The 20,105-nt window shown below is 45.1% G+C and overlaps 1 protein-coding gene across 3 annotated transcripts in view; it reads right to left on the bottom strand.

The window, feature by feature from the left end:
• Positions 1-3,368: 3,368 nt before the first annotated feature.
• The window catches only part of ZHX2 (zinc fingers and homeoboxes 2), a 46,016-nt gene continuing 29,279 nt past the window's right edge, over positions 3,369-20,105 (bottom strand). For all 3 annotated transcript variants that reach the window (XM_041407589.1, XM_041407591.1, XM_041407590.1), the window contains 2 exons: positions 10,778-13,466; positions 3,369-5,571 (listed from right to left, as the gene is read on the bottom strand). In XM_041407589.1, coding sequence (XP_041263523.1) covers positions 10,782-13,283 — 2,502 coding nt within the window. In that variant the 5' untranslated portion in view covers positions 13,284-13,466 and the 3' untranslated portion in view covers positions 3,369-5,571; positions 10,778-10,781. The remainder of the gene's footprint in view (positions 5,572-10,777; positions 13,467-20,105) is intronic.

Genomic DNA, 20,105 nt, shown 5'->3' with positions numbered 1-20,105 from the left:
CAGCAGCTGCAGCAATGGCCAGAAATGTTATCCAGGCTGGGGGGAGCACCTGGCACCTCCCCCTGGGGTTCCCTGTGCTGGTTTTGGTTGCGGTAGAGTTAATTTTCTTTTTTTAGCTGGTTTGGGGGGTATGTTTTGGATTTCTCCTTCATTGACTTGAATATGGCAAGGTCCCTTCCAACTCAAACTACTCTGTGATTCTCTAATATCCCAAACCATTGGTCATCCTCAGCAATAAAAGTTGTGGAAGAAGGAAGGAGGAGTGGGATGTTCAGAGCGATGGTGTTTGTTTTCCCAAGTCACTGTTACACGTGGTGGGGTCCTGTTCTCCTGGAGATGGCTGAACACCTGCCTGCCCACGGGATGTTAATGAATTCCTTGTTTGCATTGCTTGTGTACATGGCTTTATCTTTACCTATTAAACTGTCTTTATCTCAACGCACAAATTTTCCCACTTTTACCTTCCCAGTTCTCCACTCCATCCAGCTGAGGGGGAGTCAGTGAGCAGCTGTGTTGGGCAGAGGTGCTAGCTGGGGTTAAACCACAACGCTGCCCAAAACAGGTCTCTGGGAAAGGAAGATGGATGGAGGATGCTCAGGAAGGAATTTAAAGGTGGAAGGAAATACAGCAGGAAGGTGAAAGCTTTACCTGGAGACCTGGGCAGGAGAAGACATGTCCTGGCAGGATTATGTGGGATGAGGGTCTCTGAGACTCCCCAGTCCCAGGCTGCTCACTTCTGCCCTTGTGCCTTTGCCCCTTGTAGAGTGAAAGGCTTAGAAATGCCAATGAAAGAGCAATGATTTGATACCAATATAAAATGAATATTCTTTGTTGGGAAGTCAACTAGGCCAAGCTGAACTCAGCTCTTACCTTTAACACATTTATTCAGCAGTCTTATGAATACCTATATACATCTCAGTTTCTCTGTCCATAAACTTGGGTTAATGCTTTTATTCCTTTAGCTGTCTTACAGATGTTTGCAAAACTAATTATTTTTTAGATTAAAATTGCTGCACACTAAATTTTACACAATATATTGCATTGGGATGATCCAGACTTTTAAGAAAGATTTTTAAAAAAGAGGAAGGTTTAAGGGTGAGTTTGTGTACTGAGGAAGCGACAAAGATGTCCCATTTACTGTGCCTGAGCCAGCTTGCTGGATGTGTTAGGTACATGTAAATTATGAGAATTTTAATATAATTGTGACTACCATTTTGGTGCATCAGTTGGAGGGAAATAAGAAAACCACAGACCCCCCTGCTTTTGCTTGCTGTGCTCAAGGCGTGCTGTGTGATTTGCTGTGACAATTACCCGGTCACTCAGCTCTCACCTCTGTCCTAGCCAGAGCTTGCAATAATCTCATTGGGATAATTCAACTGCATAACACCCCGGAAACCCTGCCTGGTGCTTTTTATGCTGCTTTTCCATTCCTTCACTGTGTATCTCACATTCTCTTGCTTTCACTGAATGCATTCTCTTTTCCTGCTGTGTTATGAATATTTTTATAGATATGCTCTAGAGCCACAGGTCCCATTCATAGCTGCTTTTCATTACCTAGCAGATTTCCTGCTCAGGTTTCTCTTTTTACCCAGCAGACAGTAAAAAAGTTCCTGTCCATCAGTGGTGTGCTCTCTCCTTGCTAACAAGATGCCAAATGGACTTCCTACCATGTTGTCTTATGTGCTTCTAAAATTTATTCTTTTCCTCTTTCTGTAAACTGGTAAGATTTCAGGATGCATCGTTTTGCTACCTAAGAATATCTGAGGGCTACAAGATGAAAAATGTTTAAGTGGTTAAATTTCTGCTGATGGCAAATATAATGCATAAATATTACTTATCTTGGTTCCCATTTTACCTGTGTATTTCTCTAGGTTGTTATCATCACATAATTATCATTATGTTCATAATCATTCAGGTTTCTTGTATAACCCAGCACTTTCCTTCCAGTTTGTACTGGTCCACATGGTGCTGGGACACTCCTTCTTCCAAGAGTGATCCATGCAACTGCTGAGTTTCTTCCATGCAGGTGCAGGTTTCTTGCCCCATTCACTGTCTGAATTTCAGAGTGACACATTAAATGAAATTCCCAAAGGTCAGAATTGGAGATTTGAGGTAAGAAATGTTGCTATTGCACAACTGTGATTGAAAAGTGAAGGTTTTTTATTATTCTTCCTTAGAAAAATAGTATTTGAGAAAATTGAACTGAATGATTTAGACTGCAGGGAGTTTATAGTAGCTTAAGTTGCTGCCCCAGAAGTAGCCAAGGCTTGGTTAAATGGGGCTTTGAGCCACCTGATCTATTGAAAGATGTCCCTGCCCAGTGCAGTGGTGATGAATGAGATGATTTTTAAATGTTCCTTGTGATCCAAACCATTCTGTGATGCCCTTCCCTGTTGTCTGAGTGGTCTCTCACTATTCACATTTAATAAGGCTTCTGACATGTCTAAACTGTGTGTTATGATGTACTTGGAGCCCCCAGATCTCTAACACCAGTATAGAGCTTCCCAGCATCTTACGGACCGAGCACAAGAATAATGATAATCCTTGTCAGCAAAAATCAGACAAAATTAAAAAAGCAGAGGCCACCTAATTCAAGTTGTTACTGACGTCCCAGTGACAGATTCTTCTACAAGTCACATTTTAATCTTGTACAAGTTTAAAAATCTGATTTATTTTTACCTTGTGTTTAACTAGATTTCTTCTGATTAGAAACTTCAACACTTAGGTTAAAATGGCAATCAACACCTGAGCACCAGGGACTGCTGCTGCTGGGGGACCCTGCCCAGGAAAGGCTGTCCTGAGCCGTCTCCTTGCTGCAGGGCTCTGCCAGGACAGGCCCTGCTGGCCGTGCTGCAGCAGCAGCTCTGGGGTGCAGGGCTGTGGGAGGAAACTCGGTGTCAGCAGCGTTTTCATGGTGTGCAATGAAACTCCAAGGCCCTGCCCCAATGGCTGCCGTGCACAAACAATGTCCCGATTGTCCCTTGCTGCTCCTGGAAATGCAGTCACTGTGGCTGTGTTAATTAAAAACAAAGCCTGCTTGCCCTGCCCAGCTCCCACAGCCACGCTGGACCAGCCTCTGTGGGCACCTGGGCTGCTTTAAGCTTGGCCAAAAGGGCTCCTGGGCTCGGCTCTGCTGGGGTCTGAAGTTTGGTACCACACCACGACCTGCCTGCACAAAACCCCTCAGTGCCACCAGGCTGCCACGCTGGCCAAGGCTGTGCCAGCCTCTGGCCAGCCTGCTTGCTGGGGGACAGCCTCAGATGTATTATCTGTGTGGTGATAGACTGCAGGGCCACTGCTATTGTTTTATTTGAATTGCAGATATCTCAAAAAGCCCCACTCCTGAGCCCTAATCCACTGTATCTGCGATGTACAAATAGAGAAAAACCCAGGTGGGTCTTGTTCTTCCTAAGCTCCCTAGGAACACTGCTAGTTAAGTAGGTCAGTGCTCCAAACACACAGATGTACAACACATATCAGACAGGAGAGATGCAAACTGCAATACTAAGCCATCAAGTGGCTGTTAAAAACATCATAAGGGCAATTAAAATATTACCATCCTATCATACAAGCAGTGGAAAGAAAAGTGGGAATTAGTTTCAGTTAGAGCTTTGGAGTTCTGGACAAGCATCTTCAGATGCATCTTCTTTTTGGTCACCTGATCTGTGCATCCATGACTGCACAGGCATCTGCCTCCACCCTGTGATGAACACCTGAGCTGGGTGTGATGGGACATGTGCATGCTCCCTGTCTGGCAGCCTTTGCCCCAGGGAGCAGCTGATGTCACTTCCCCACCTTGTGCTGTTGACTTGTGACACACAAATGCAGCGAAGTGCTGCCCCATCCAGTCACTCCTCTTCAGCAATGAACAACTTTATTGCAAGGGAATTTGCTTGTTGCCACCCACTGCAAACCTCCCTCTACAGTTATATGTTGTGCTGATGATTAATAAAAATTAACTACATATGGGTGAATCACAGGGGTGGTTTCATTCATTCATTCAGTTTGTGAATCTGCAATCAGAATAAAAGGTGTTCCCCAAAGGCTCATTCCCAGGCACTATCTGCATTCTTCCTGCAGGAAGCACCTCACTGACATGGGGGAATAAACATTCACGGAGTTCACTTTAATACAGTTGGTATTTGCCAAATACTGCAAAACCAGTAAAACCCTCATCGCAGCTCTAAAGGCATCAAACTCCTGTGCACAAAGTTTGGGCTGAGGTTGGGTGGGGTTTGGTTTTCTTGGGTTTTATTTATTTATTTTAGAGTAAAACAAAAGAGTTGAGAAAAAAGTTACCAAAATTTTTAGCCTTTGTTTTATTGAGTTACAACAAATGAGCAACAAGTTAGAAAAGTTGGATTTATTCAAACTCCCTAGCATCCTATTTGTGCAGTGTACTGAAAGGTGGGCAAGTTTTCCAACCCCAGCTCATCAGAGGAATGAGCACTGAACAGCTCTTTGCACCCAGGCTCCTGCTGCCCTCTGCTCCCTCCTCACACATGCACAGACAGACATCCCCACACAAATCCAAATTAGCAATATTTGAAAAAAAATGCACTCAGGAACCTAAGAGTGATCTAAAAATTTAGTGGCAAGGGTTAATAAGAAACTTCTGTTGTGCGCTACAACGTCTAAAGCTGGAGGGCAGCCTGCTGGTTATGGTGTCCATCACTGTACCAGCCAAAGAAACACAAATACATTTGGATTATGAAGCATCTTCATTTCCTCATTCCAACCCCTCTGGGAGTTATACTGCATGTTTAAACAAAAAGTGCTTAAAAAAACCTCCAAACCAATCATCAAAAAAAGGCATTCTGGACAAATCTTCAGAGACCCACAGCTGGGGCTGGCTGGTGAAAAGTGAAGTACAGGAGCTGGAGAAGACTTGCCTTGTAGAAGCATGGAAAAGCAGAGATTTAATTATTTGAATCAGTAGCAGGTGGCCATAGAACAAAACAGAAAAGTCAAAACAACAAGAGAAAAAACCAAAAAAACAAACCCCACTGGTCCAGAACATGATTAACTGGTCTGAAATGTAAACTGGAGTGGGGATCTGGGCTCAGGTGTTGATCTGCACCAAGACAATTCCAAAAGATTGCAACTCTTTCTTAAAACACTTCAGAAAAAAAACCCCAAAATCTCCCTCTTCCACAAAAGACACTTCCCTCCCCCCATCCAACCCCAAAATTTCTCAATTGCATTATATGCAAGAATAACTTGCACTTATTAAAAAAATTAACAAAATTTTTATGTTGTACAAATCTGTTCCAGTAGAGGAAGAGGCTGGGCAGGAAAATGGGTAGGAGAGAAACTAAGAGAAAACTATGTACAAGGACCCTTTCCTCTCTCTTTCTTCTCTTTTGTAATGCAGTAGTAGGACTTTGGCACTATCAACAATTCCATGGTGATGCTCCATGAGAATATTTCTTCCCACTGTGCCTCCACAAGCGCAGTTTGAGACTTGGACTCACAACACACTCTCTCACTCAGGCAGGAAAATAGAGATTTCTTCTATTTTCAGAGAGCATTTCCCCTTCAACATCAGGACAGTGCAGCTGAGGAGTACCCCTGCAAAAATTACAACAGCAGCATATTATTTTTTAAGGCACTATGAACGGTTTGAGCTGTTAACTATGACGAGACCTGGTTTGCATCCCTGCATGTATGGAAACACTGTTTTGTGTTAACTGTACCCTGAGGCCTATCCTTATCACAGCCTCATCTGGTAGGGTGTTGCATTTTTCCTGCATGTAACACCCAGCTAATAACCCCCTATAGACTTCTAACAGGGATATGTGGTCCAGCCTCAAAATGATGCATGCACGTTTTTGGGGAAACTACTTTGAAACCACAGGACAGACAGTGCTAAAACCAAGAAGACTTCAGGTCTTTCTCCCCCACTAAATCCCCTTGTAATACTTCCCATTTTACATGATTTTAGAAAATTATACACACTAAAAGACAGTGGAAAAAGTTGGATGTGCCTGTGCTCTGCAGAGCAGCCTCCTGGTTCTGCTATCTCTCCTGCACCTACATAAAGGCTGCACAATTGGACCAAAGATCAAAAGATGACCCCTCAAAACCCAACCTTCAAATAGCCACCAATTCACACATATCCCCAGTTCCCAGCAAAAAGCAAGGGCTCTATGACAGGGATTATGCTCAGTTTTTCCACACTGAGGTGTGAACGTGCAAGAAGTGCAAACATCCTCTTCACCCACCCTGCAGCAATGCTCACTGAAACCTGAGCTGGCTTGTTATTTCACACCTCTTATGGATGTTGCTGTCTGGTTTGTTACTTCCCACAAATGCAGTGGGCTCTACTGGCATCTGCAATGCAGTCAAGCCCAGGGAAAGGCCATAGGCTTGCACCAACATCAAGGGGAAAAGTCCTCCCGCCCTTGAGACCTTCCCACACAGGCCCCTGTTTGTCCTGACTCACTGGAAAATTTTAATTGCTGCACTGGGTTTTGCTTCTCCCTCTGAAATCCTTCATTATATTAGAGCTGGAGTCTCTAACGCACCTTACTTGTTTCAGGGGAAAAACCATGTCCTCCCTACTTCAGCCTCATTCCCTCAAAAGTTTTAGGGTAACCTGAAATCTGCAGAAAACACTGGTCAAGGTCAGTCCCATGCTGAGTTACTTCAGGATCCCGACTTGGATCCCAGCACCAGTAGCAGACACTACTGTGAGCTTTCTAAATGAAAGCCTAAGCCTCAAGAAAAGGGAGAACTTGGGCAGAAAGTGAGAAACCCCAGTGATGTTCACTTCTGGTGGTTTTGGACATTGAGGAATGCACTGGGTCACTGGCAAGCAAGTCATCTCTGCTCCTGAAACAGTGCAGAAGGAGCTGGAGATGCCAGGAGGACCCAGACTACCTCTGAGGCTCAGTATCATGCATTCAGCAGATACAATGGATGACTGCCTTCAGGCTTTTTTTTTTCTAACTACTGTGCAACTTTCACACATGGTTTGACTTTGGCAAATCTCCACAGAGCAGATGTCACAGCCATCAAGATCCAGGGACTTCAGCTACCTCGTTCCCACCATGATCCACAGGCTTTGGTGCCTGTATCTTGCAGGGTTCATGCTTAAAAAAGGAGGTCATGAAATAACTCCAAGAAAAGACAGTTTACTGTGGAAAGGTGGTGATGGGGGAAAAAACCAGATCATTCTGAGAAAAAAACAAAAGCTCTGATCTTGGGAAATCCCGAAAGGGAGACAACACTAAAGAAAGCCAGCAGAAGCTGCCAAACACTCTGGCACGCTCTGGTCCTGCTCTCCTGTCTGAGCTGTAGTTTGCTGTGTTTAATTCAGAACCAGTTTCTGTTTGTTGAGTTTGTGCAAAGGAGGACAAGGGACCCAGTTCTGACCCGTGCTGTTGGAAGGCAGGAACCTCTCTACTGATGGAAAGGGAGCTACAGCTCTCTCGTGACAAAGCAGTTGGGCCTCACTCCAAGAGGGACACAAAGCTTCATGACAGTCTCAGGAACACTTCCAGAGATGGCTTTAAGTGCACCCTACAGCAGCCACTCAACATCTGGAAGGCCTGGTACCCTATGGGGACAGGTCTCCCAACCCCACTGTTCAAGAAAGCTGATCTGCTCCATGGAATAAATCCAATTTTGCCAAAGGCTTCAGATACAGACTTAGTAACAGAGCCTCTTCTTAGTCCCGGGATGGCATTGCAGAGGCTGGCACGAATCCTGCTCTCACAGAGGCCCAGTCCCTTGTGAAATTCCCTCTAGCTGCAGAATCTTCCAAACATGGATTAGTTTTGGAAAAACTCGGTTTTTTAAGGCATAAGGTCTGTGTAGGCTATAACACAAATGCTCTCTAGTAGTTCCAAAATCTTCTAAAGCTACATACTGGAGAAGAGAGTGACTGAGATGGTCTGGAAGAACTGAGATTTTACAAAAGCCACACACAAATTCAGTCAAGAAGGGTATGGAGTCAATCATCAAAAACCATTCATTTTGGACTATGTAGATCAAGCTGGCAAAAGAGCAACACCACGAATATGAAAGGAGTATGCTTCTGCCTGATGTATGGCTCAGCAGTGAGAGACTCACACGGTAAGTGTGGCTGTGTGAGAGACAAGAGGAATCCCTTGTCAGCTCTTCAGTCCACCTCTTGCATGTGGTACCTGAAGAGCATGTTAGGAAAAATCAAGCTTTTATGACAACTGACAGAAGTAAGTTCCCTGTCAGGTCATACAAAAGTCTCTGCTTTTGAGTCATACCCTGGATGTCACTTGGGATAACACCTTGTTAATTTAACACCAAAATTTTAGCTGAAAATTTCTAAGACTGGCTGCCCAATGAAAGCTTAGAAAAAGTAGCTGAGATTATTCCCTGAGCCCATCAGCATGGGGTATAAAGACCCCACTTTTTGTGTCACAATGACTGTGGCAATGCCTCCATGTGTGCACCACACAGCAGGCACTGGCATTCCTCAGCTGAGACTTACAGGCACAATATAGGAAAATAAAAAAGACTTTTTAAAGTCCCCAGAGCAGCACACTGAGAAACTGGCAAGGAGCAGAGGACAAAAGGACCCTGTGACCATTACTGCACGCTGTTAGCAGTAGAAGCAGTAGAAGTCCTGTTCCAGTACACCTTTTCTCACCTTTTCTCAGCAGGTGTATTTTACACACAACCATCAGAAAGCTCTTCATCAAAAGGATCATTTGGCAACAGTTTAACTGAGATTACAGTTCTCATAAGAATTCCTCTCTCATAACACCTGAGCACCACCAGAGCCCTGAAGCTTTATGGCCAACATCTGTCCCAGGGCACAGTGGCAGGAGGTTCACTCCACTCCTGACACTGCTCACGAGCACAAAACCTACGCTGCTGGAAGGGAGCTCTGCAGATCTTGGTTTCATAGCACAAGAGGTTTGTAAGAAACAGGGGTTTCAGGCAATTCCCCCTGCTCCTGCCTTCTTCTCCACTGCCCCTCTGAGCCCCTGGTCAGCTCCCTCTCCTCAGAATCAATAATTGTAGCTGGAAGGGGGAAATGTTCGGGAATAACAACCCGGAGAAAAAGAATCCCACAATGCATTTATTCGTCACACGTTTGACTTTAAAAGGCAGATCAGATCCTGGCTCTCCCTCTTATGTGGCTGCACAAAAGTGGCACCCCAGTGTGCCTCTGGCTGATGTTCCCACATCCTTCTTCCTTTAATCCCTGCCTTTGAGACACAGGTAACACCTGTTCCTCACATCCCTAATTACCAACTCTTCAAGGAAAATGGAGGACAATGCCTTGCAATGCAGTCTGAATCTTTAAGATATTTTGTTATAAAGATGCTGTCATAACATTTCTCAAGATTATCTAACAAAATTCATAGTTAAAAAGAATACCACTTCAGGATTGGTTTTTTTTCCAACTCAGAGAATGTCCAAGAGACTCTGGGACAAGTGCTGCACATGGAGAAAGTGGCATGCTAGGCAGCAGGGCTTGCTGCCAAAAACTGCACTGCTGCAACAGGTAGTTCAATCCAAGTACTGGCAGCTGTAATAGCAGAAGTCTTAAATACAAGTGTGGAGGCACTTCTAGCAGTCCTGGCTTTTTTTAAAAATTTTTTAAAAAAATTTTTATTTTTAAGGAATTGCTAAATTATATTTTACTTTTTAGATGCCAGAAAATTACCAATTTTCTCAAACAGGTGTTCTCTCACTACAGTTTTTAATGCAGGATGCTGCTCTTTCTGTAGGATAAGCTCTAAAGTTGTGGTTTAAGGAAACTCCAGCTTGGGAGACTACAGTTTTTAATGCAGGATGCTGCTCTTTCTGTAGGATAAGCTCTAAAGTTTAAGGTGGTTTAAGGAAACTCCAGCTTGGGAAAGACAGATTCAGGTATACTGAGCACAAAATGTTACAGGTTACAGTGAACTCAATTCAATTTTTAAGAATTACTGACAGTGCTTGTGCTTGTTCCAGATTTACACCTGTGCAGTTGCGATCAGAAACAGGTTTCAGCTCTCCAAATAACAAGTCCTTTCGCACTGGGAAAGATCATATGACCCCCTCCTTAAAGCCAGACCCGGCAGCTTGCTTTTAAATTCAAGATCCTGTGAAGAAGAGCTGCTAAACACCCACACAGCTTAGTCTGGGGCATTTCCTAAGCCTCTAGTGAGAGCAAGCAGAACAAAGCGAGACTGAAGAGAGTTCTCACTTGCAAGAGGAAGAAAACACATTTGCATGAGCCACTTCAGTCCCACTTTTTTTTTTTTGCTTGCTTTTGCAGAAAGAGGCATCTGTGTCCTAGGCCCTTCCCCCAGTGACCTTTTGTTTTCAACATGGCAGGATGCTGCAAGGGAAGGACCTGAGATGCAAAAACAGGCACAGCCTCCATTCAGTGATCTCTCAGTAAGGGGGATATTAGCAACTACTGTTACTTACTATTTCTTTGTGTGGGTCGGCTAGCATGTTTTATGTAAAGTACATACAGGTTGTTTAAAGACAGAAAGTTTTAATCACTTATTGAAAAAAAAAAAGAAAAAGAAAACCTCCAAAACCTCCCTTTATCCAGGACTTGACCCACAAGCAGACAAAAAAAACAAGGCAAATGGCACTAACCCCTCCTCTATCATGCAGTTAGCTTTAATTTACAAGCAGAATGGGTGTCTCTTTTGTTCAGGCACCCAGCAGGCACAAAGTATCCGGCAGGGATGGGCTCCAGGGATTTACACTGAAGCGGGGCTATAGAATGCTAGAAGCACACCCCGCCAAAGGCAGGCTCAGGGAAACAGGGCACCCTCAGCATTACCTGTCTATACGTGGGAATTGTCTCCAGATATACTTTCAGAGTCCAAGTCTGGCAGCTCTGTGTGGCCCTCGGGGGCCGTTTGGCTCCAGCTGTCCATACAGTCCGAGGCAGCGTCATCCTCGCCCACCGTCACCTCCACCCAGTTGACCTCTGCTGGCTCCTCGTTCTCCTCACTGCCGTGGCCATCGTGGCTGTTGTTGCACTCCAGCCTGTCTGCGCCCTCTGCTTGATTCCCCAACAAAGAGTCCTTCAGTGGTTCACAGTCTCTTTTTGCTCTCACCACTGGTTTCCCCCCATTCTCTTCATTCAGTTTTTTATGCTCCTGGTAATGCTGCCGAGACACCTCATTACCATTCTTTGGACTCTCAGTGTGTTTTGAGCTCCTTTTCTGGCTTTGCTTGTTATGACCATCACCAGCATACTGCTGCTGGTACTGGTCAATCCATTTAAGTGACCCTGTTCTTAATGAAGACCGGTTTTCCTTGAACCAGCGAACTATTTCAGTTCTCGTGAGCCCGGTCTGAGATGCCAACTGGTCATACTCCTGGGGTGATGGCCACTGGGTCCTTGCAAATGTGCTTTTCAATAGATGAATTTGCTCTTGTGTTTTCTTCAATGTGGTGGAGGACCCAGATAAAGCACCAGGGAGCTGAGAGCTACCCAGAAGTTCTGCCTGGCTTATTGCACCATTGGGAGTTCCTTGATCCTTAATTTTTCTGTATGATCCCATTGAGTCCAAGACAGCTTGCTCCATGCTGTCCCTTATCTTTCTCCGCTCAGAGAACCATGAATCTATCTCCCTCCTACTCAACTTAGTCTCTACTCGAAGCCTGTCCAATTCTCCCTGGGTAGGAAAAGAGCATTTTAAGAAACTCTCCTCAAGGGCCCTAAGCTGCTCCTGAGTTTTCTCTTTGAATCTCTGGGGGTTAAAATCTGTGTATGGGTGAAATGACCGGCCATGTCGACCAGCTGAAGGTGCTATTTGATCTTTCCCTAAAGCATCACCAGGAATTTGCACAATGCCCCTCTGACTTCTGTACCTGTGGTCACTGAACCACTTTTTGATCTCACTCCTGGAAAGACCTGTTGCGTCTATAAGCCGGTAGACTTCTGCATCATCAGGAAACTGGCTTGCCATGAAACTGGCCTTCAGCTCTGCTATCTGCTCCTTGGTCTTTTTCCGCTCGCTGGCTGGGGTCGCTGGAACAGCACTCATCTTGGCAGGAATCTCAGGCACCTGAACTATGTGAGGACGCTTGGCCTCTGGGGCACTTGATAAGGTTTGTATTGTCCTCTTTTGCCCCTGGTTTGGGGCAACAGCAAGTGTAATTGGTGAACAGGAAACAGTTGAACCATTTGACACAGGAGTCAAAACCAGGCCAGTCTGGCCCAGTATCTGACAAGGCAAAGCTGTCTGGATGATGGGCTGCGGCATTTTTGCAGTTGCCAAAGGAGCTGGCAGGACGGTGATGGTCTGGGGAACTGCCTGGATAGTACCATTGAACATCTTCTTCCTTGCTTCCTCCACTTCTTCAGGAGACCAACTTATACCATGCTTCAAACGTTGCGTAGCAAACCAGATTCGGATTTGTTCTTCCGGATGTTTGGATGCTGCCGTCAACCACGACAGCTCTGCTTGTGTTGGGTAAGGAAACTTATTAAAGGAGTTGATCATGGTTGCATTAGTGTCCAGTGCAGAGTTGTATTTGGTGCTGTTCAGAGGGACCGGGACCTTGGGGACAAGGTTGATATTTGGTGGCAGCTGTACAGAGGGCATGACATGGGCTAACACATCATGGAGAAGGTCTCCATTTATACAGGCGATAGCTTCAGTGGCTTCAGTTATGATGCGGGGCAGAGCACCATCCACGTGGTTTTCCGTACCTCCCTCTTCTGGCTTTTTAGATCCCTTCTTGGTTTCCCCTTTAGGCTTTCCCAGTTTCATCACGGGTGCTTTATTTGCGCTGGCTCCCCCATGCAGTGAATCGTCACACTCTGCATTTTCTAGCCCACTGCTTGTGACAGTGACATCATTAGTGGCGGCCTCAATAGACTGCTCTAGAACAGTCTGATTATTGCGTTTAATTAATTTCAGTTTAAAGTTAGTCTCTCCCGGGTGGTATTTTGTGTTGTGGTCAGATAAAGAATCGTATTTTTTGGTTGTGAAGTTGCATTCAGCACAGACATACAGGGGGTTGAGAATGACATTTGGATGCTGCGTGTCAACGTGCTCTGTAAATTCATTTAAGTTTTGTGTCGAGTAAGGGCAGTACTTACACTCATAACCACCCTGCGGTTTCTTAGACTGATTTTCACCCGGGGGCTTCGCCTCCACCACTTCGCAGTCTTTGACTGAGTTTTCTGAAGGCCAGATTTTTTTGGAGTCCTGCTGCAATGCACCAGTCCCCTTGTCTTTAGGAGTCTCTACACCCTCAGCACCTTCCTGCTCCACGACTTCAGAACTTCGCACCATACAGGGAGTTGTGGACTTTCTTTTGCTGGCCATGGCAGCTGCTGGCAGTGTGCTGTTGTCCTAGATGGTGGCTTCTTTTGACAGGATGAGCAACCAGCTCAGTAGATCTTGCAAACAGCTCCAAACTTCCCTGATTATTTGACTGTTTTGTCTAAAGAATTTCTGCCTTGGCTGTGACCCTCAGCTTCGCCTGTAGACCTGTCAACTGCATGACACCTGTGAAACAAAGCACATGTTGTTATCCACTGATCAATCAAAGTTTTAGCAGAAAGCCACAGCTCAAGATGAGTGCATTTGCAAGGCATGTGTGTATTTTGGATATTGCCGAACACTTCTTCCTCCACGTCATCATTTTAAGAGTCAAAAATCTTCTCAAATAGAAGAAAGTCATGGGTAATTTGCAATGAAGTGCACCACAGGAAGAAAATTACTGGAACAAATAAGATGAACAGACAGGGAATTTTAATTTCCACTAGACTCGATGTGTTTAGTTAGGAAAAGAAGAAGATAGTACTATAAATACTGCATCTTTTTATAGAAGCTGCAATTCTATTAATTACTATTTTGAAGTCTGCAGCTTTGAAATTGAGTGTGATTTATATTAAACTTAATTACTTCCCACTGTCACTTACCTTGTAAATATGACTACTAAATGACTGTGGTTACTAATGATGGGTGATTTCTAAATAAAGCTATAGGATCTGCCTTGGTTGTAAAAGTAATGGCAGAAGGAAGAGTTAATGTAAATCAACACTTCCAAATGTCTGTGTTTTGAGAAAAGGTGGGCTCAAAGAAACTGTAGCAGAAAACTACAGCAGATTTGTGGAGGCCTATCAAGTCTTTTCCAGACAAGAAGTTTCCTTAAAACACAACTTCGCACTCAACATTGACAGAAATAGCTACCAAAGGCCACAGAAGCCCTCAGATACCTCTGAAACAGGGTCCCTTTCTGTGATCCCACTGATGTCCCAACTTGGGCATGTCACTCCCTAAAGAATTAAAAAAGCCGAACCAAAACATTTCAAAGCTTTATTTTTAATGCTGAAGCACTTTTGAAAGTTCCCAAATGCAGGAATTCTGTAAAATGTATTTTCTGAAGGCTAGGAGGCAAACATCAGTCAGAGCAAGCACAAAGAAAAATTACACCAGCTTTTTTAGGATCTACACACACTCATCAGGACTGGATGGAGGGAAAAAAGGTCACTTCCTTATTTGACAAGATGCTTTTTAAAATTTACCACTGATTCAAATTTGTTATACTTCCTGGTCAGGTGGTCTCTGGTTCCATAATATTTCTATGGTCTTGACACAAAACTCGGATTTAACAATCAAGAAGTTCTTGGAATTGAGTGGGAGACACACTGGTGTTTACAAACCAGAGAAGGATGGAAAGTGGGGATTTGCAGAGCGGGTCAGGCCTGCACCGAGTTCTGCAGAAGTGTTCTAAACGGAGAATTTGAACTAGAGATCCAATACAAGATACCCCAACCCTTGCAAGGGGGACAGACTGGATGATCTTTAAAGATAATTTCCAATCCAAACCATGATCTCATGTCTAACCAAATGCACATTTGCTTATTGTGAAGATTGTAAATGATAAGCTGCATCCAGAACTGGAGACATGAAGATCTAACAAAATAAAATATCACTGCAGTCACATCTGGACACATCCAACATCAGCAGTGCTGTCCCTGTATCTGCTCCTCTCGCTGGAGCCTTGGTAGGAGCGAACCTGTGAAAGCAGCTGCCAGCTCCTCGCTTGTGTTTGCAGCTGAGGAACACGCTGCAGGTCTCCAGACCACAGTGCTGCTGCTCTGCCTGTCACAGATCATCCCAATCCTGTACATATGGAAACTCAAACCACACACTGCCAGAGGAAGCAGCTCCAGCTGGGGATAAGAGCAGGGATGGCAGCTCCCCGCTCTACGCACTCAAAACCCAGCATGAAGCAATTCCCCATACATGAAACACTCCGTGTGCGAGTTTGCCACGCAGCACCTTCACGGATAAGGCTCTTGTGAAACTCAGGCTGTGAAACACCAAACACACCATGGAGAAGATCTCATGCGCATTTACTATGGTGTAGTGCTTTGTGTTCACAGCCACTGCCACCCCTGCACCTCCCAGCCCTGACACAGCCCAGGCACGCTCCTGCACACTTGGTGAAGCATCAGAACAGCTGGCTGACTTTCAAGAGTGCATTCGAGCTCCAGGTGCTTCCCTGGGAAAGACAGCGTATTTGCTGAGCTCTGTGAAACAGGGATGGGGCTGCCCCCAGGCTTATGGCTCTGCCTTGGTCAGGGTGACCCAGTGCTATTTCCCCCTAACCTAGGACCACCAACATTGTCACCAGCATTCCCCAAAGCATTTGCCTCTGAGCAATTCCTTTCTTGCTTATTTTTTTTTCCTTCTGCCTTTTAGAGATAAACAAAAGAACAGTGAAAGCAATGATTCCTGGTTTTCTGTACATTTGTGCTGATTTACCGTTGAACTGGATCACACTGAACATTCCATATATTTCCACATATTCCTTCAAAATTCCCCTTCTACTTCACCTCGCAATTGTCCTTCCACAGATATTTTGGCTGTGATCTGTGACTTGCTGTATCCCACTGCAGGTGGGATCCAAAGCTAGAGACAAACACACAACTGTCCCAATGCCCATCTTCCCAATCACCCATTTTCAACTGTGCTTGCAGAAAATTAATTTGCTTTGAAGCTTCCTCCCTTATACCAAATTTGGCTGAAACAGGCCAAAAGATGAGAGACAGGGGCAGAATGGGCTCTGTAAGCCCAGCTGGTGCTGTGAACAGGGTGAAGGTGATCAGGTCATCTCACTCCTCCCCATAGATCCCACAACATTTGTGATACTGACTTTCTTAGATGAGGGAAGGGAGTGTCCTGGGCCAGGGCAATGAAGATGAAGCCACAGCTCCCGAAATGCTCCTCTGAGTCTTGCTCTCCCTCTCAGGCCACAGCTGCACCTAATGGTCTGCTCCTGTTTTAATGCATGATCTCGTGCAAAATTCATGTGGCAACATCAGCAAAAGGAAGAAAATTCAAAGGACATCAAAGACAGGGCAAGGCTTATTTATATTTCACTGAACTTCCCCCCACCTCCACAGGAAGAAAAAGCTAGGAACATAAAAGAATGTGATGGAAGAGAAAGAGTGGAGAAGGAGAAACATCTAGGTTACAGCTTTGAATCAATCAAAGGTTTCTTAAAAGTCAGACTAAATGTTTTGAACTCCCCCATCTCTGGAAGCTCAGCAAGCTCTCTGCTGCACCAAGCTCCCAACTCTTATGAGGGCAGGAGGACTGGCCTCAAACAAGGATGCTCCGATACAGAGGAAGGGCCAAGGTCCCTTCAAAACATATCTATGTGTGTGGAAAGATGAACAATTCTGTCTGCTACAGTTTTTCCAGAAAATTGTACAGATTGTTTCTTCTCTTCCTTCTTCCTTTCCACAGAGTGGTTTTCTGCATGTCTAATTGCTGGCTTTCTAACCCTACACTTTGAGTAGTTTTTTCTGCCACATGAGAATCATGATGCACCACAGAAATCAAGCACAAATCAAATGCTTCTTTTTCGAGGTCAATAAAAGAAACAAATGACTTTTAGCCTATGATGTGTAGTCTTGGGAACTCATAACTAGCTACAGACTGTCCCTTCAACCCACATCTTGAATGATGGGGAGGAGGAGAAGCTCAACACTTACCTGAGCAAGGAGAGTTTATTGGGATCTCCAAGCAGTGTCTCCTCCAGGACCTCAGTAAGGATGTCATTTGGGAGAAAGAAAGAAAAAGCTCCAAAAAATAACTGGACTCCTCTCCTCCCTCAAAAGACATCCTTGGGAGGTGCATAATGTACATTTGCAGGGACTGCCACAGCTCATCCCAGAACATTAGAGAAAGCATCAAGAGCATCTCACAGCTTTCAAACATGAGCCACTTGCCAGAAAATCAAAGCCCCAGCAGACAGTTTTAAGTATGCGGTGTTGCTCCTGACAAAACTGATAAAGGATGCCACTTCAGCTCCTCCAATGCAAGGCTTAGCAACTGGCACATCCTGAGCAGCCTGAGCTGCACCTTACCACCCGAGCCCTGCCCACAGCGTCCCTTCAAGGGGCAAAACCCACACCTGATATTCAATGCAGGGCTGCACCATGGTCAACCTCTGCCCCTAAAGCTGGCCCTGTTCTCCTTATATTTTGTTATGGACAGGACTGTGGACAAATAACTTCTTTTTTTGGGCTGCTGCCACTGTGGAGTGCCCACAGGAGTGAGGCGCAGGGGTGCAGTCAGCAGCTGCCTTGTGAGCTCGCTGTGTACTCACTGGGCATGGGGAGGGAGGAGAGTCCTCCTCCCTCCAGCTCACCTGCCACATCTCTTGCTTGACTCCCCAAACTGCAAGGGGTCGAAACAAAAAAAAAAAACACAAACAAAAACTCATATTTTGAATTTTCTTTAAAATGAACAAATGCGCAAAGCGGCAAAAGGCAACCAGGTGAAAAACAAAAGTGCTTGGCTCCAAGCAGAATCTGTCATTGTGAATGAGGTTAAAACCAAACCACAGAGAACCTGTGTGCAGGAACAAGAACTTTAAATTTGCTTTGATTCAGTAAAGCCATGCAGGACAGAAGCACACAAGTCAGAAGCAATGCCTTCTTCTAAAGTTATCTCCCCGCAAGTGTGTCACAGCACTCATGAGCAAGGGCCTAACCGTCCTTCATTTAATTTCTGAAATTTGTTTAAATAATGAAATAATCCTGCCACAGTCCTCTGATCAACTGAACCCCTGTTAAAACAGCTACAGAGCATCTGACAAGAGAATGAAGTGGGATCTTAATGGCAACTCTGTGCATGACTGAGGAAGTGCCAGATTTCCTATCCCAGCCCCACACTGGAGAAACTGCAGAGAATCACATAGGAAAAATAAACCATGTTTTTAGGCCTGGCTGGCACTGGAAAATGCTTGCCTGTGTAGCAATGCCACCGTCCATCAGCATAAGGTAACTGTACAGTGAAAGCTAAGGAATGATAACAACAAATCCAAAAGGTTTCTCTTGCTGAATATTGAAATCTTTTCACTCTCTCGCATCTTTACCTAGTGCTTATAGCTAAATTTTACACCCTACTTCCACCACAACAAAAGGCAAGTATTTCGGTAGAAACTGAACTCCTTTTCTGCACTGCTGTTCCCACAGGCTCCTCCAAGGTGGTGGCAGAGCAGGAATTTTCCACGGCACCTGGACACAGCTCAGTTGCACAAAGCATCATTCAAAACCCTGCGCGCTGTGGCTGGGGAAGTGGTAGGGCAGGGGGGAGACAGGGAGAGATGCTGCTTGTTTTCCTTTATACCAGAAACATGAATGAGTCTGGAAAAGGCTGTCTAAAGACAACCAAATTTGAAGGTACATCTAATAAAAAAGCATGGAAAACTTATATTTTAGCAGAAATGAAGAAGTGCATCAGCATTATCACTGTTTTGTGCTGTACCTTGCTTTCAGCCAAGGGCTGGAGTAAAGTAAACAGAGGCTGAAAGAGGTTGAACCTCCCCCAGGCAGTGCAAATGGATCTTTACTCTTCACAGATAAACCTCACTTTTAAAAACAAACAAACAGAAAAAACCCAAACACTTTAGGGACACTTGTGTAATTTGCCAATAAAATCTTTCTTTATTTTTTCATCTTGCTGCATTGTTTGCTCTGCCCTGTGCTGGCAGAGAGTTCCCAGCACCTGGCCTCATTTGAAAATGAGCAGTGGGAAAACCACCAGCATGAGAATAACTGCAAATAAGCACACAAATATATAGCAGTGCTCATTTGCAAGGGCTGGCTGATGTTTGAAGAGGGTGGAAACATTTTATTTTACTGCTTAGGAGCTCAGTCTCCACAAGCAGCATCCTCTCTGCTACACAGGACAAGCAGCAGCAAATTACACCCTTGTAATTTAACACCCACACCCCCCTTGTCTGAACATGACATTTAATATCACAAAGGTAAAAACTCCTCCTTAGAGCTTTCCCACGCCCCTTCCCCAGCTTGAGGACACAGCAGCAGTAACAGAGGAGGAACACAGCACAGAGCTCACCAGCAAGGACTTGGGCACAAAATGTTCAGCCGCTGGGTTCTTTTGGAATACCATCCTGCTTTATTTCACAGGAAGTGGATCTCAGCAAAGCTCAACACAGATGCCATGCTCTGCCCTTGGTCACCAGCCAGTGTCCACCTGCTGATCACCACCTTGCAAACACTGCAGGTTGTGCTTAAGGCAGAGACACCACCTGCATCCTTTTTCCTGAGCTGAAGAACTTGCCACCCCCTCCAGGACGTGTGACCAACCACACTGTGAGGGCCCCAGTGACTCTGCTCATTCCTGGATACCTTCAGCCATCTCCTCTCACAACCCTCCAAGCCTGTGGGTCCCTGGATGCAAATGCTGTGTCCCTCTGTGTGTCTCAGATTTTAACACTGTGTGGCTGCCCAGAAGTCATGCTCAAGTTCAGAGCAGAGCAGAAACTCCCTGATATTACTTGACAGCACCGTAAGACCCCCTTGACCATCTACTCTTTGTCCGAAGGCTGCAGCAGTGCAAACAGAAGCAGCACAGGGCAGAGCTGACATCCTGCTCCCCACCAGAGACGCTGAATTCACGTGCAGTAAAGCTGTGGTAACGTTTTTCTCCTACAAACACAAGGATGAGAAGGGAGATACACATTTCACTGTGCAAAGAAAGAAACATGCCTAGGGTGATGTTCCTCCTTCCTTACAACTGCTTTCAGCATGCAGCTGCTACAGTAATATCAAAAAGCACATCAGCAAGCACAGCAAAAAACATGCTGTTGCTCTCCTC

The sequence above is a fragment of the Onychostruthus taczanowskii genome, unplaced genomic scaffold, assembly GCF_017590055.1.
Source record: "Onychostruthus taczanowskii isolate IOZ18803 unplaced genomic scaffold, ASM1759005v1 scaffold27, whole genome shotgun sequence".
In the NCBI taxonomy this organism is placed as follows: domain Eukaryota; kingdom Metazoa; phylum Chordata; class Aves; order Passeriformes; family Passeridae; genus Onychostruthus; species Onychostruthus taczanowskii.
Note: the sequence above shows the minus strand (reverse complement) of the source record. Positions and strands in the feature narration are given on the sequence as shown.